The sequence below is a fragment of the Phallusia mammillata genome, chromosome 5 (genome assembly GCF_965637545.1).
Source record: "Phallusia mammillata chromosome 5, kaPhaMamm4.hap1.1, whole genome shotgun sequence".
Taxonomy (NCBI): Eukaryota; Metazoa; Chordata; class Ascidiacea; order Phlebobranchia; family Ascidiidae; genus Phallusia; species Phallusia mammillata.
In genome coordinates this window covers 19,814,412-19,829,335 of record NC_137256.1, presented here as the reverse complement: position 1 = coordinate 19,829,335, position 14,924 = coordinate 19,814,412, and the positions used below count along the sequence as shown (strand labels likewise).

At 38.4% G+C, this 14,924-nt stretch overlaps 1 protein-coding gene across 1 annotated transcript; it reads left to right on the top strand.

Moving 5' to 3' along the window:
* Positions 1–318: 318 nt before the first annotated feature.
* LOC145229373 (calpain-A-like) lies at positions 319–9,752 on the top strand. The gene is made up of 11 exons (XM_080094697.1): positions 319–565; positions 2,337–2,495; positions 3,321–3,452; positions 3,933–4,126; positions 4,460–4,591; positions 4,945–5,059; positions 5,703–5,791; positions 6,348–6,518; positions 7,004–7,122; positions 8,072–8,208; positions 8,856–9,752. The coding sequence occupies exons 1-11, from the start codon at positions 395–397 to the stop codon at positions 9,078–9,080; spliced, it is 1,644 nt and encodes a 547-aa protein (XP_079950823.1). The 5' UTR covers positions 319–394; the 3' UTR covers positions 9,081–9,752.
* Positions 9,753–14,924: the final 5,172 nt, after the last annotated feature.

The following is a 14,924-nucleotide window of genomic DNA, read 5'->3' as shown; positions in this document are numbered from 1 at the left end:
CAAACTGATTGCGACAAAAAGAACGCTTTCGGACAAGGCGACTGCCAGACTCGTTGACCCTACTCGTGCTTACTCATGCGTAAATTTCATTGTTTTTGTTTAAACGCCCTGTGGCGATGACCTCAATATGATTTTCGTTGCGGGTTTTTGGGCCATAAAGTTTAAACGAAACGCTTTCGCTTTGCTGCTTGGATGACAATATGAGTTTTTGGATTACTGCAAACTAACTACTTATAATATGCTTGCATTGAGTCGCATATAATAAACATTGGCCGTTGGGTAAACGTGTTCAAAACAACACACAAATGTCTGAAGTAATCGAGTTTTTACTTACAGGTCTGTAACATAGTTTAGAATAATAGTTAGGTTGGTTATAGTTAAGAATTGTACAACAATGGGGAACAGCAATTCAAGTCCTCCTCCAGAACCCAAGGAGGAGGAAAATGACATTGACTTCAATGAGACAACGACCGAAGCGCCTCCTCCTGTTGAACCAAGAGCTGATCCGGACATCACTGAAAACGTTGAAGGAAGCTCGACGTATTCCGAATATAAAGTCACGTCGGTATGAGATTTAAAATGGCATCTTATTAAGTGTGCCTAGTCAAGGTGTTATTGACTTTTCTACATGGTAATTATCGATAATTGGAATTGACGATGGCAATTTTACTTTGATGGTTGTACTAACTAAATGCAGTAACTGGTGGTGCACAACCTAGACTCGCTATATTCAAGTTATCGAAGGTGGTCCTTAATTTACCGTTTAGAACAGTGGTTTCCAAACTTTTTCATATTTTTTTCAAAACGGTCCCTTTGTCATTATTTCGAGGGCTCGCGGTCCTTAAGCCTAAATGTGTATTTCATAAAAACGAAAGTTGATCCCCCCCAAATTGCCTCACGGACCCCTAAAGGACCGCGGACCCCAGTTTGGGAACCGCTGGTTTAGAAGTATATCGTCAAACTTGATAGTGTGTTGTGTTTTGGTGAAGGCATTTGTAATAGGGTATAAGTAACTGTAAACGAACGGCTGAATTGGTTAGAGCTATAGGCTGTTTGCAACACATCTAAATGTTACAACCGTCGTTGTATTTAGGTGCGCAGTTAAGGCAGGGGGTGAGTCATGTCTTCTAAAATTAATGCCCTCTTGCGCAGACTGAATTTAATGTACATGATTGCAGCACCATCCCAATTTCGTAAGATGTAAAACATATTTGCATCATATATGTCAACCTATCAGCGTCATATCCAAAGACGTCGAGTTCCTGCGTTTTAGCCTATCTGGGCGTTTTAGAAATGGCTGAAGCACACACCTTACCTCTGTATATTAAACTTTGTTTGTTATGTTATGTGTTTTTACTCTGAACAAATTTTAAAAGTTGCAAGGCAAAACAGCTGGCCTGTGATGTATAATACGCATATTGCCTTGAGGGTTGCTTGTTATCAACAAGCTTAGGGCATTAGGGCGTTATAAGGGAAACGTCCCCAAGGACATGTTGTTAAATTTGTATTGGGTTTATTACATTCTATATCGGCACATACAGAATAGAGCATACTTCAATACTTCAATTGCTTGGTAAATAAAGATCCGGATTTAAGTAGACTACAACTGGCAATTAAAAAATATAACCTAGCTACCTGCCGTTGCGTACAAAATCAACCATAGTTGGTTAAATGGTGCTGTTAAGTTGTACACGCCGTTGGCGTTTGTCGGAGTCTGCCTATTTGATTGCGATTATAGTGGTTTCAGAGTCACCAAATGTCACCAAATATAGGTGCGGTCATCCGCTATTGTTGAATTCAAACACACAACGAACATTATTCAGTGTCAAACGCGGTTGCCTAGCAGCGGACTGTAAACCACGTTAACCGACATCCCTTTTGTGATATTTGATGGTTTACTTGTGCACGAATGTTTCTAAACGCCCAGTTTCATTTTTTTGTTCACGCCTGAACACTAAATGCTTATTTTACTGAATGCCGATTTAAACACGCTTAAACAGCTAGTTTGAACAAAAAAGGTCTTCAACTGACCCTTTTTTGTATATTCACGACGCAATTAAAATCGTGCGTTTTACACTTACGGTATAAACCCAATATTTTAAACAATATCGTAGGTACTAAAGCTAATTACGTTACATAATATTTTTGCAGGGGTGTAAATATGTGGAATGCACATATTAGATACGTGTTTTATCTTTACAATGAATTTTAGCTATATGTTTCCACAAATCGTTGTCAATTTTTGTCTCATATTAAACAGTCGAAAAGGGAAGAGCAAGGGGATAGTTTATCAAATTTGGAAAACAATACACTATTTATGAGCATTTCTTTTGTAGGATTTCGACGAAATCCGCGACGCAATACACAAGAAAAGCGAGGAAGAAGGTAAAAGTTACGTTTACAGAGACGTCGACTTTCCGAGCGAAACCAAGTCGCTTTATTACACCTCCCGTGCCCCTGCAAACTGGAGGGACATCGAATGGAAAAGACCAAAGGTAAACAGTAATAAGGTGTGCCCGTGATTAATCATATAATGGGCATTTTCTAGCTTATATAGATTCATTGGCATTGGTTCGACCTCAAGTTGGTAAAATCAATAATGTTATCCATAACGGGAATATGAGTAGGCTATTATCGCCGGGTTGGTTGACCAAATAACGGGTACCTTGTTTGTTGAATTTGAACAAGAGTGGATTGCTATCGCTTATCGCAGCTCAGTGTGTTTCTGTGGTGAGTATAGGACGAAGGACGATGCTTCCGCGAACGTTACGATGAACTATGTACATATTAAATAGGTGGTAACATTGTTTGCTGAATTTAACTAAAGCTGTAGGTACAAAAGTCATGTTCGGTAAAATGCAAATGAGACGTACAAAACAGCGACAGGTTGTACACCTGGATTCTATTTTCGTATTTGTAGTATATTTTCCATCTTAATCACGTTGTTTAAAAAGCATTACTTCTATTACTGCTGGACTAAACACAGGAAAACTGAACAAAAAGTGTCTTAAACAAAACTAAAACTACAAAGGAGCGTGAACGCAGTGAAAATTGCAGATATGTTAACTTTCGTCAATAGCAAACTTTATCACAACACACGGCTGGAATATAATGTACTAACGACATAAAAACTCTCAGGCATTTTTTATTACAGTAAATAAAACACATCAAATATCCAAATGCGACTTATGCCTTGTCGCCAGCTGCTCTAATGACCGTATAGGTCGACACTGTGTGCACTGTCTTCAGCCTTCTTATCATTTATTGGCTACATGCTTTTAAACCGAACAAGACAGTTTACTGACAACGTTTACTTTCAGGACATCTCAAGTTCACCGCGACTTACCAAAGATGGAACAAGTAGTGAAGATATTAGACAAGGAATGCTGGGCAATTGTTGGTTCCTAGCTTCGTGTGCAGCCATTTCAAGGTCTCCCAAATACCTAAAAAAGGTACAAACACAAACACAGTACAGTAGGTTTGTCCGAATTAAGCGAAGATCCGGCTTAATCGAATCGGGTTTAAACTAGGTTTACTGTATATACAAAACGCAAGTCTAACACGCGTGGGTTTGCAAATAGAACTACTAACACCATAACTCACATCCGCCCCACATTTATCTAGTTTCGATAGGTGGTGCAAAAAAGCTAAAATTTTAATTTTGGAGCTAAAAGGGGTAAAGTTGGTATGTGAGTTTTTTTTAAAAATTGAACATTAGTAACAAAGTTTTGAAGTTAGTGTTATTGACCTTTTATTGATAAATACCAAACCCAACCTGGAATGCTCTATTTTTTGGCATTTTTGGAGATATACCGTTTTAAATGGGTGATTGTGCTCTTTGCGCCACCTATCGAAATTCAGCTAAATGTGCGTCTGACGTGAGTTATGGTGTTAAATAAACGCACGAGTTTATATTTCCGCTTGCGTTGCAGGTGATCCCAGAAGATCAGGTAATGCAAGGGGCCGATTACGTGGGAATGTTTCACTTTCGTTTCTGGCGATTTGGAAAGTGGGTTGACGTCATAGTAGATGACGCCCTTCCTACAATTCGCGGATCACTTTGCTTCGGAAAATCGAGCGACCGCAGCGAGTTCTGGCTTCCTCTTGTGGAAAAGGCTTACGCAAAGTGAGTTCTTGTGATAAGACTGCTGTATTTTGTATATGTAAGGATTAGTGGGTAAGGTCTTATGCGAAGAATAAAATAGCCCACTGACAAAACTAATTCCATTAAGGGCAGCACTTCTTATAACTTTTCAAATTTGCGACACACTAATAAACTTTACAGGCTAAAAGCGCGAAAATAGTTTAAATTATTTAAATTGAAACTTGATGTAACATTTGAAAGCATATGAAAACACGGTTTCATGGCTGTCATGCAGTTTTCATAAAATCGTTTAAAAGTCTACGGAACAATAGTTACTAGAAGAACATTTAATCAGTTTTGTTTTTGATTGGCAAGACTCCACAACTCATACCAAGCAATAGAAGGGGGATTCACCCAAGACGGAATGGAAGACCTTACTGGAGGGATTGTGATGTCATATGACCTTGGCAACAAGACACCGGACAACTTATTTGCCGTGCTTAAAAAGTAAAAGAAAAATTTCAACCATGCGAAGACTTCTGTAAAAAAATCTTAAAAACTGGATCGTGAATCCAGAGTTGATGTGGGTCTGTATTCTGGGCCCAAATTTGGCTCCAACCGGTTCGAATTTGATGTTTATCAAATAAATCTGAATTATATATCCGAGTTAGATATATAGTTAGAAATACCCAGATGAATTTGCAAGTGTGAATTCTGGCCCGATTTAAACCTGTTCAATTAAATTTAACAACTAACTTGGCCCGACTTACTACTCTGCATATACAAATATCAATCATTGTCAAGTCTTTCAATCTCTCCTTTGACTTGAGCAGCTAACTAACTTTGTATGTATAAATCAGGGCTATGAAATACGACAGCTTTGCCTGTGCTGGCATCGAAGGTACTACAGAAAGCGTGGATAAGAATACAGGACTGGTGAGCGCCCATGCTTACGCAGTTCTACAAGTGGCAAAGGTAAGATATACAAATTTGAGGTAATTTATTCTTCTGGACAAAGAAAAACTTCTATTTAGGCAAAAAGTGCTATGAGGTTGCCATGTAACTACAGAGCGGTACAATAATTTAGTTTCTGTATTTTTAATAAAAGTTCAAACGTACCAGTTGTAGGGAGAAAGTTCCAGCTTTTGCGATGTAGCTTTGTTCAAACAATTACTCACCATCGCATGATGTTTACACATTTTAATTAACACCTGGTCGAATACCGAGCAATAAATCTGGAACACCTTTATTAGTTATAGGCTACTTTTCTGCTCAGCCCAACCGGACCGTTGTATGCGCTTTAGTTAATCAAAGTTTACAACGTTATGGCATCAAATCAGATTTGTGTACTAAGCGTGGCCCTTCATAGCTGTATATTTGGTGTCATATCTTGTTGAAGTCTGGTTAAAAATAGGTTCTGAACATATTACAACATATTTTGCTAGTTAGATTGCTTCCTGCATCATTTACGTCTAGGCCAGATATCTGTAATCAAACTACTGTAAACATTTGCATTGATGATAGACATTGACCAGATAAAAAGATAACAACGGTCAAGCAGGCGTTTGACGCACCCTCTCACTCAGCTATTGTAATCATGTCTAAATTTTACCGATAGGTGGCGTACCGAGGTGCTTACGTGAATTTGGTAAAACTGAGAAATCCTTGGGGAAGCTCCACTGAATGGAAAGGTGACTGGAGTGACGAGTGAGTTTGTATTTATAAGTTGATTTTTACGTGCAAAATTTTAGCTGTTTTTTAAAGATTATTTCTTGGGGTGGTGAATCCTTCATTATGAAGGCTCCTCATTGAGTCTGCATAAACTGTTTTTTTAACCCTATGAGTTAACCATATGGCGTTGGAAGTATATTTAGCTAGATTGGAGGCCGCATGTTTCCCATCCCTTCTTGCCAAGATGGCTGAGTTGTGGGCGCAACCGCCTTTTTTGTTTTGGCACAAGGTTGTTGATTCTAATCCTTTCTCGGCCACTTCTGTTTCCAAGAGCAGGAAACTTGAGCGACAATTTCTCCGACACGGAGTGTAACCTGATGGGTTGAACTAAATTTAAGGCATAAACGATCAAAAAATTATTTGTTACAGACAGTGCAGTGAAACAAGCAGTTTAACGTCGGACTGATTGTAAGCATAAGGCATTCAGGCTTTGTCCGCCCACCTAGGACAACAAACAAACAAACAACCTACAATACGTCAAGGTATCGAGTGATACCAGTATTAACTACAAATGTTTACAATTCCTTCACAGATCGCACACTTGGGATTTTGTAAGCGAGGATGTGAAGCGAAGTATGCACGTGGACAAGGACAACGGCCAATGGTGGATGACCTTCGATGACCTTTCGCATTTTTTCACTGACCTCACCATTTGCACTGTGGGACCTGATTTTGACAGCGACGGCGCGCCCACAGGGGACAGGTCAGTTAATGGTCAAGCAAAGACGAACTTTATATTATTTAGTATAAAAGCTGTTGCTGCCAGGCTCTTCCAACAGCTTTTTATTGCAATATTCGACGTCCCATACATGCTAGATTTAGTTTTGAAATCCTATTCGAAATAGCATAGCGTTTTAGCTACCATCTAGAATAGTGATTTTTACAACTGTTTTATGGCGTAGCAGTAATCCACAAAATTATTTTAGTGTACCTTAGAGATATCTGAACTGGGTATTATTATTAAATAAGCTGGCATAAACGCTTGTGACCCTATTGTATTTTTTTTGTAAATCATGACAGCATATGATGATTGTGAATCAACATTTGGGCCATGAAATAATTTTGGTACCACTGATCTATACATTAATTATTAGGGTATACGAAATTCTAAACCCATCAGTCTGTCCCAACAGGGATAGTATATGTTAACCTCCAGTCATTCATGTCAATTTTTGCCACTTTTTCCAGGTGGCTTCGGTCTACAATTAACGGGGAATGGGTTACAGGCAAAACAGCAGGTGGAAGTAGGAACGATTTATATTCGTATGAAACCAATCCTCAGTACTTCATGGAACTCCGCGAACCAGGTAAGTAATGGGATTTATAAGCGGGTCTAAAATTGAGGCCCGAACCCGAAGGCACCATGCCCGAAACCCGAGTCATACTCAGGCCGAAAATGCTTTAAAAATGCGGTCAAAATTATGCCCAATGCAAAGTCAGGGCCAAATCAAGCCTGTTTTTTGTGAAATTTAAGCCCGAACCCGGCCCAACTCACAAGTCTGAATGAGGTAGTGATTACGGCTTTACACTTGTTATTAGTTTACTTATAAAATAGGAAATCATGGAAAATATCTACACTAAAGCAAGAAACGGTGGCTATGTAAAATAATAATCTAGCATAGGACACCAGACATATTGAATGTATTCAACGAATCAAACTGCATGGTCTCCCAAGCATTTCGATACAACAAGGCATGGAATAGAAATATCCAGCGGTGAAATTCGAACCCGCGACAGGACTATGTCAGGGGCTGGCGCTCTACCAAATGAGCTGCACAGTTCGAAAACGCAAAAAGTACTGAAATATAACATTAATATGTGGTTCGTTCGGTATGATGACTTTAGGGACCTGGCATAATATGAACAATGAAACTGACTTTCAATCTTGACTTGAAGTCGGCTACATATATTTTGATGTGTGTACACAATGGTGTGGTTCCCAAACAACGAATTCCTCCTTAAACAATTTAAAACATGTTCATTTCTCCCTAGTAGACTACATAGCCGATGCTAAACCATACAAAGATCATTTAAAATCAGACCTTTATCAACTTCACAGGTTGTACTCCCAGAGCTATAGTATCTATTTACAAACCACAGGTAAAATTTTAAGTAAATTCCTCCTCTCAAGTATTAAAATTTCTTTATCCGTTGGGAACCACTGGGCTAGTCTATGAGCACATTTGCATATTATCTCCGTTTAAATGAACAATAACAGAAAACAAATTCGCTCAAACCTGTGTATTTGTTGCACAGATGACTTTGATCCTGTGGAGGATGAACCAGAGGAGGAAGGAAAATGTTCTATTGTTCTCGGGCTGATGCAGGAATACAGGAGAGTTGCAAGATCAAAAGGAGTTGAAAACTTGTATCTTTCTGTGAACATTTTCAGGGTTGGTGCTTATCCATATTTTAAAGACAATTTTGAAAGTTTTTGTAACGCAGTATTACAAAATATTTGTGTCCCCCCTCATTTCTAGTGCAAGTCTCGTTGAATTACTAACAATGCCATTAGTTTTAGCATTAGCTTACAAATATCAAAACGGTAAGAATCTTTTTGTGTTAAAAACTCGTATTTAAACAAACAGTTTTATGTAACAAGTTGATACACAGATATATATTGGGTCTATTTAGCATTGGGTCTATTTAGCTCTTCATTATTCAAACAGAATCGCATTATTTCGAACAAGTTTCGTAAGGTTTTATTGCTACAAAGCTGAAAAAGTCAAACATCATATTTGTGATTCTTTGTGGTTTAAAATAATAAATAAATGTCACTGTTTACGACCATATAGGACCGTAGATAAATCACAAAAAGGAACAAGTTTCCTACTTCCTAAATCATAATTAGTCAGGGCTATTGAGGACGATATCCTGAATCACGGACCCACGACATGAGTCTTTTCGTGACTCGCGCTTTACCAACTGAGCTACACAGGCTCAGTGCTGAACCCGCCGAAAGTTGGATCACAAGCACTGTTGCTTGCCTTAATTTTATGCTGCACATTTCAGTTTCTTTACTATTTCCTATTGCACGTAGGTAAGCGAGCGCCCAACTCGAAAACTGGACGCAAGATATTTCAGTCGAAACTACGAAGTGATGTCTAGCGGTTCTTACATCAATCGTCGTGAAGTTACCATCACCGGCCTTCTCAGCCCCGGTTATTACGTCATAGTGCCGTCAACGTTCTACGCATCGAAAAGCGGCACCTTTCTTCTGCGAATCTTCACCGAAAAACCTGTGGACCTTGAACAACTTCACTAGGATGTTGAAATGTGAAAAAATGATTTTTTTATCACATTTTTTTGCTGCTGCACCTTTCGGTTTTTCTTGCATCCAAACAGCAAATCTGTAAATGCGTATTGTCTTTAAAGACGACTCAACATTGTATGACGTCACAGTTGTATGACGTCACACTTGAATCCCTGATTAAAATCGCCCCTAGCGCTTGTCCCCAACGCAAAAACCACGAAACGTAACTTCCTAGCAGTATTTACGCCGCGCCCTGCTTATATCATTTCCACATATCATGTGCTGCTTGAGTTTGCTTTTAGGCTTTTTTCTAATTCCAGCATGTTGAAAATGTATGTGTGCGATTTTCGCCTAAATCAACATCTATTGCCGTAGCTAAGGCATTTGACACCAACTGATCTGTTCTTCAAACGAACCAAACCTCAAGTAAAAAGCCATTGCCAATATGCTGTAATTCTTGCAGCTACGCAAAAACTTCTGTACCTGAAAATTATATTTTAACTGTGTTTTTTTTATTCAGTTTTAGCCTTATATTTGTAGCCACCCCAAACTGTGCTCTTATTGTGTTGAATCGAAACGTTCTAAATCTGCTTGATAAGTATTTTTGTTGTTGATTCATGTTTGTTTGTTAATTTGCACTTGTACATATCCATATTTCAATCATAAAAAATACTCCATTGCTAACCACTGGTCAATGCTAACCAAAACATAGAACATCATTAGGCTAGTAAGATAAGGTAACCACCTTAATTGTTATGAACTGGACTTGTGCGGAGCATAAGGTAGGAATGTTACTCTATACTAGCTTTTCTTAACCTAACTTTGGTCGTTTGGAGTTCTATTACGAATTGGAGAAATTCAGTAGAGTTTTTAGAAGGTTCAGCAGGTTTACAAATACTTCCTATCAGACTACAAAATGAATTTAGCGGTTTAGTATGACACAGAATATGTTCTTAATTTAAGGCTATAGTTTCAACCGACATAGCCTATACGACAGGCTTTCTGATTTTTGAAACGATTGTAGGCTAGTTCGAAAATCTCTAAATTCGTTCTGTAGTCTAAGCAGGGAGTCGAACCGCTTGTCATATGGGTTCAGGTTCGGTTCGGGTTCACTTGGTTTTGTTTTTACGGGTTCGGTTCAGGTTTTTAAAAATGTATATTTTCGGGTTCGGGTTTGGTTCCGGTTCGGGCAAATGATCTGGTCCGAACCGGTTTACGGTTTTTAAACCGGTTCAAATTTTTATTCATGTCAATTTAAGTCTACCCATCATCTACCTGGCTATATCAAACTCCAAAATAATTTTGACCGTGCTCTGTAATTTTTGACACGCCCTATAAGTGTTATCTCGCGCATTTTTTACTGGTTCGGTTCCGGTTCGGGTTCAACGCCAACCAAAATATGGGGTTCAACTCCGGTTCGGGTTTTTAGATAATCGTAATTAGCGGTTCGCGTTCGGTTCGGGTTTAATGAAATAAACCGCTCAAACCGGTTCGCGGGTTCGGGTTCAGTTCCGGTTCGACTCCCTGAGTCTAAGGACCATTGACATCATGTACACTCACTAACAATACAATTCAAGCTGAGATAAAAAAGTAACTCAAATGTTTCACGATGTTAAATGTTTGTAAGATAACAACGATGTTGGAAACCAATAAATCTTGAAATAAAAAAAATCAGTGCCGACTAGAAAAACAGCTTGGTGGTGGATTTAAAATCTGAGAAACGTCTGAAAACTTGGCTGTTAAAGTTTTTTCTGGTGTCCTTTACCTCATTTCTCAATTAAAAAGTTGTTCCTTTATGTAATGGTCAATCTAGCCCTGGTTTACAGTTGGAGTGTGGCAAAACATTGCGTTTTTTCGAGTTTCGTTTTTTCTGCCATAAAAATCATGCAATAAACGTCTGAATTGTCAAAATAATTTCGTTACGCATCGCTGCGCAACTGCCCAACCCACGACGAAGGAAACGGCAACGAAAGGAAAGTAGAAGTTTGGCGTGTTTTTGTGCAACGGAAAAAGAGGTTTCTCTTGTAAACTATATTACCTACTATTCTGCTTGTATAATGTAAACAATTTATAACTTGTGCAGCATATTTTTAAAGTGGGTTTGAGTTGTAAAGTTTTATGGCAGAAAGGAATAGTGATCTTACTTTTTCTACTTGGCACTTGGTATGTTTATTTATTCAAAGGCCAAAATACAATGTTTTGGCTTTAGTTTGTGTGTTTAACTTTTGTGGGGGAGTTGCTAGGCCTCTTTTGCCTTTTAGGAATAAAATTCACACTTTTAGTAAATATTTTGTCCAATAGAAAGACTTTGTTTGTCTATTGGACTATAGTCCAATATAGTGAAGACATATATGTCTTTATTTCTGAATTTTACTTCATCTAAATAATAACTACTTTTTTGCGAGAAGTTTTAAAATGATAAATTTGTGTTAAAATATTTGAACAACTTTCTGTGATTACTAAATGACAAATTATATGTGGTCAAATTGTTTTTGTGTACAAAACAATTTTTAAACTACCAATGCTTAAGTAACAATGCTTTTGTGAAAACTTCATCTTGAAAATAGGTGTATTAACACATTTCTATTGCTAAAAACTTTGTGCAATTGGTATAGCACTGTTCTGTGCATTGAATATATTTGTGTATTCACTTAATTCCTTTTGCAGACCGATATAAGTTATTAGAATAAGGTTGCTGCATAAAAAGGCCCTAATGCATCTTATATTTTGCATTTTTTTACCTCTTTTAATTGTTACATAGTTTAAAATCAACAATCAAAAAACATCAATTTGATAAAATTACATTGTTAAAATGCTGCATGGGTGAGGTAACAGATGTAAATTTGTGGTAGTATAACCATATATAACCACCAGTTTTATGACCATTGTAGTCTGAAGTTTGACACCATGCAAAAGCATTTGCATATATTGCAACATTGGCAATAAATAAATTTATCCAGTGTATAAAAGGTTGGTCTATTTTGAAACTGCATTTGACCTTTTTATAGTACTGAGAGAACAGACCGACTTTGTTGAAGCCAAAAAATGTTTATTATGGTTTTGTCGTACTTGTGGACACTCTGTCTCTCACGAGATTGTTTTGTACATCACAGCATGTCAACTTTAAGCAGCTTGTGGTTTGTGTGTATGCAGACACCATAGTATTTCTTGTTAAATCAGTTTAGCTTGACGCCTGTGTCATCGTGTTTTTACATAAAGTGATGAGAAATGGGCTGCACCTTTTTAGAGATATTTTATGAACAAAAAGAAATCCACTAAGTTTATTCCAACTTTATAAACAACTTAAAATTGTCTGAAGAGAAGATATGTAATGTGGTAAATGTTGCCCCAGTAGTGTTGATAGTTTGTTTTATTTAAAGACGCTGTGGGCACGCTCAGCCCCAAACAGGATACAGTTGTGTTGGTTCTGTGATGAATTGGCACTATCCAAGCTGCTCATTGTTTTGAGTTAATGAAACTTTTTACTTTCTAAAGCATTTCATGTTTACAAAGCACAATCGTTACTGAACATAACCAGATTTTCCAAGCATTCCATCTCAAAGATATAATGTTTAAAGTCATATTTCATATTTTGTTCCAGGTTGTTTCGTTTTGTCCTTAGTTAAGCAACACCCTATGCGTTATGTTTGCAATCAGTCTGTCAGTGAGCTGCCTGTTTTATTGCCAGTGGGTTGGACAACTTAATTGACATGTATGTTAGTAACTTTAATTTAGTTCAACCAGAAAGTTTTTTTTGGTTGAAGCAATGGCATTGTGTTTAAAAATGTGCATTACTATTGGTTTCACTCTTTTTCAATACATGGCCAAAATCTTCGTTTTGAAGGCAATCCCTTGTCTCTTGCAGCTGCGTGCCTGCCCTCGAGTGACGTCACACATCGGTATGATCGTCACGCAGCACGTTGCGACAAATCAAACCGCGGAGACGCATCATGCTTTTAGTGCTTGGCTGCGTGACAGGCCAGGGACGCCCCTTCTCAAGCGACCTGTCACTCGCAGGCAGAAAAGAAATATGTAACGGTTAGCGTCGAAACCAGGCTGAGGTCCACGCCAGCATGCCGCCTTCGTATGTATTCAGTTCAGGCATTGTTTCGCTGCTTTCACGATGGATTTTCAGTTGGGTTTTATCTGGAAAGTCCCAGTTGCTATTTGTGGTCTTTTGTCAACTCTTAAGTCGTGTACAGCTTTAGGGGCGAAGGCTACCTTAAAATACATTATTATAAAGCAGAAATTTCAGGCGGGACTTTTGTATTACTTTTAGTATGTTCATTGCATAAAATGACTTTCCCCATGCTCTGATTTTTTTCCAAACTTTTACGATGCTCCACTGCATGTAGCTTGCTCCTAAACCCGATTTAAACGCACACATGCAAGCAGACGTAATTAAAAGTTACATCCCAGGACAGTTACACTGCTGTGATAAAAAGACAAGCCTTGATACGGGGCTGTGGTGACGCTTGTAACCGGGCTATAACGTAAACATCCTGCAACAATCGACAACGAATATGCCATGAAGCGTGTATTTGGCTGACAACAGGCATTAACCCACGGGCGTAGGGTTCACGTTTTTGTGCTAGTTTGTTGCCACATAGTGTAGATTTCCCCGAAACAGTACGGGCGTGACGAGCTTGTAATACACTGTTTCGCTTCTTAGTTCTGGCTAAAACCGCGATGGGTTGGTCGTGCCTTTTAAATTGAACGTGTCCTTCGATGTGGAAAAATCAGTTCAATATATATCAGTTGTTGTTGAAGGGCAATTGCCCTATTGAAGAATATTCAAACTGCAAACGGATTTTCAACCTAAAAAAGAGGTACATTTACTGTTGTTTTATAATTTGAAAACGTTTTTTTGTTAACCAAATAGCAATGCGTTTTTTGCCGAAAATGCATTGGGCCGCATATTTTACCACTAAATGAGTCTTGATCACATCACGGCAGTCGTGCCCCAAACACTTGCTAGTTAATTGCGTTATCTGCGGCACGCACCATCATCACGTGATTTCGTGTCGATGACCCCAAGTTACCCGAAATCCGCAGGTTTTCTGTGACCCTAGGACACAAGAAGATGTTCCTGAAATACCTCTCTGCGTGCTCACGACCTTGGGTTGTTGTTTGCATTTTGTTTGTACTCGCTGATCTAGTTATTCCTTTATTTTATCCTTTAATAGCTTTATAAGGTTGTAAACGCCTTGCAACTAAGAACGCTTTGGCCCTTCGTAATGCGCTGATTCGTAGAGATTATAGATGCAGTTCTTGCAAAAAACAGGTGAAAATCGTTGTACCTGGCTTGGGTTGTGCCCAATTATACATTTGACATTAAAAGAAATACAATAAATTTGTTTGTTGTCAAGAATTTTCTGTTGCTTTTTGGTCTACGATCTATTGCTTACTGCGTTACATGACCACAACAAAGAACAAGCACCTCGAAAATTGTTCAACTATGCAGTGTTTAAACATACAATAAACAAAATAGTATTAAAATACTGCTCAAAATCAACTATTTTCTATCTTGAAATTAAACATCTAAACCCACTAAATGCTGGGTGCTTGGAGGGAAAAATGACAGCCACCGCCTTGCACTCTGAAACCCTTTCAACCAATCAATGGACGTGACGTCACTTGTTTGTGAGATCGCAGAGCACTCGACTTGCACACTTGTTTGTCCCTAGCGCCACTGTGCTGGGTGACTGACACTATCCCAATAGGCAAGGTTAATCATTCCTTAAGCGCTATGTGAACTGTGGTATGGATGCGATTTGTCTTTAGGAGAATGTTTGCTCTAGGGCCAGTTCCCGCCCTTCGGTATAATGCCTTTGTTTGTGATTTTTCTTGTTTTTT

What these genes read in the sequence shown, in the direction of transcription:
- LOC145229373 (XM_080094697.1), top strand. Translation starts at nt 395, where the DNA reads ATGGGGAACAGCAATTCAAGTCCTCCTCCAGAACCCAAGGAGGAGGAA. An exon ending in TCGAATGGAAAAGACCAAAG is followed by an intron (nt 2,496 to 3,320) that starts GTAAACAGTAAT and finishes GTTTACTTTCAG; the next exon opens with GACATCTCAAGTTCACCGCG. An exon ending in TTATTTGCCGTGCTTAAAAA is followed by an intron (nt 4,592 to 4,944) that starts GTAAAAGAAAAA and finishes TGTATAAATCAG; the next exon opens with GGCTATGAAATACGACAGCT.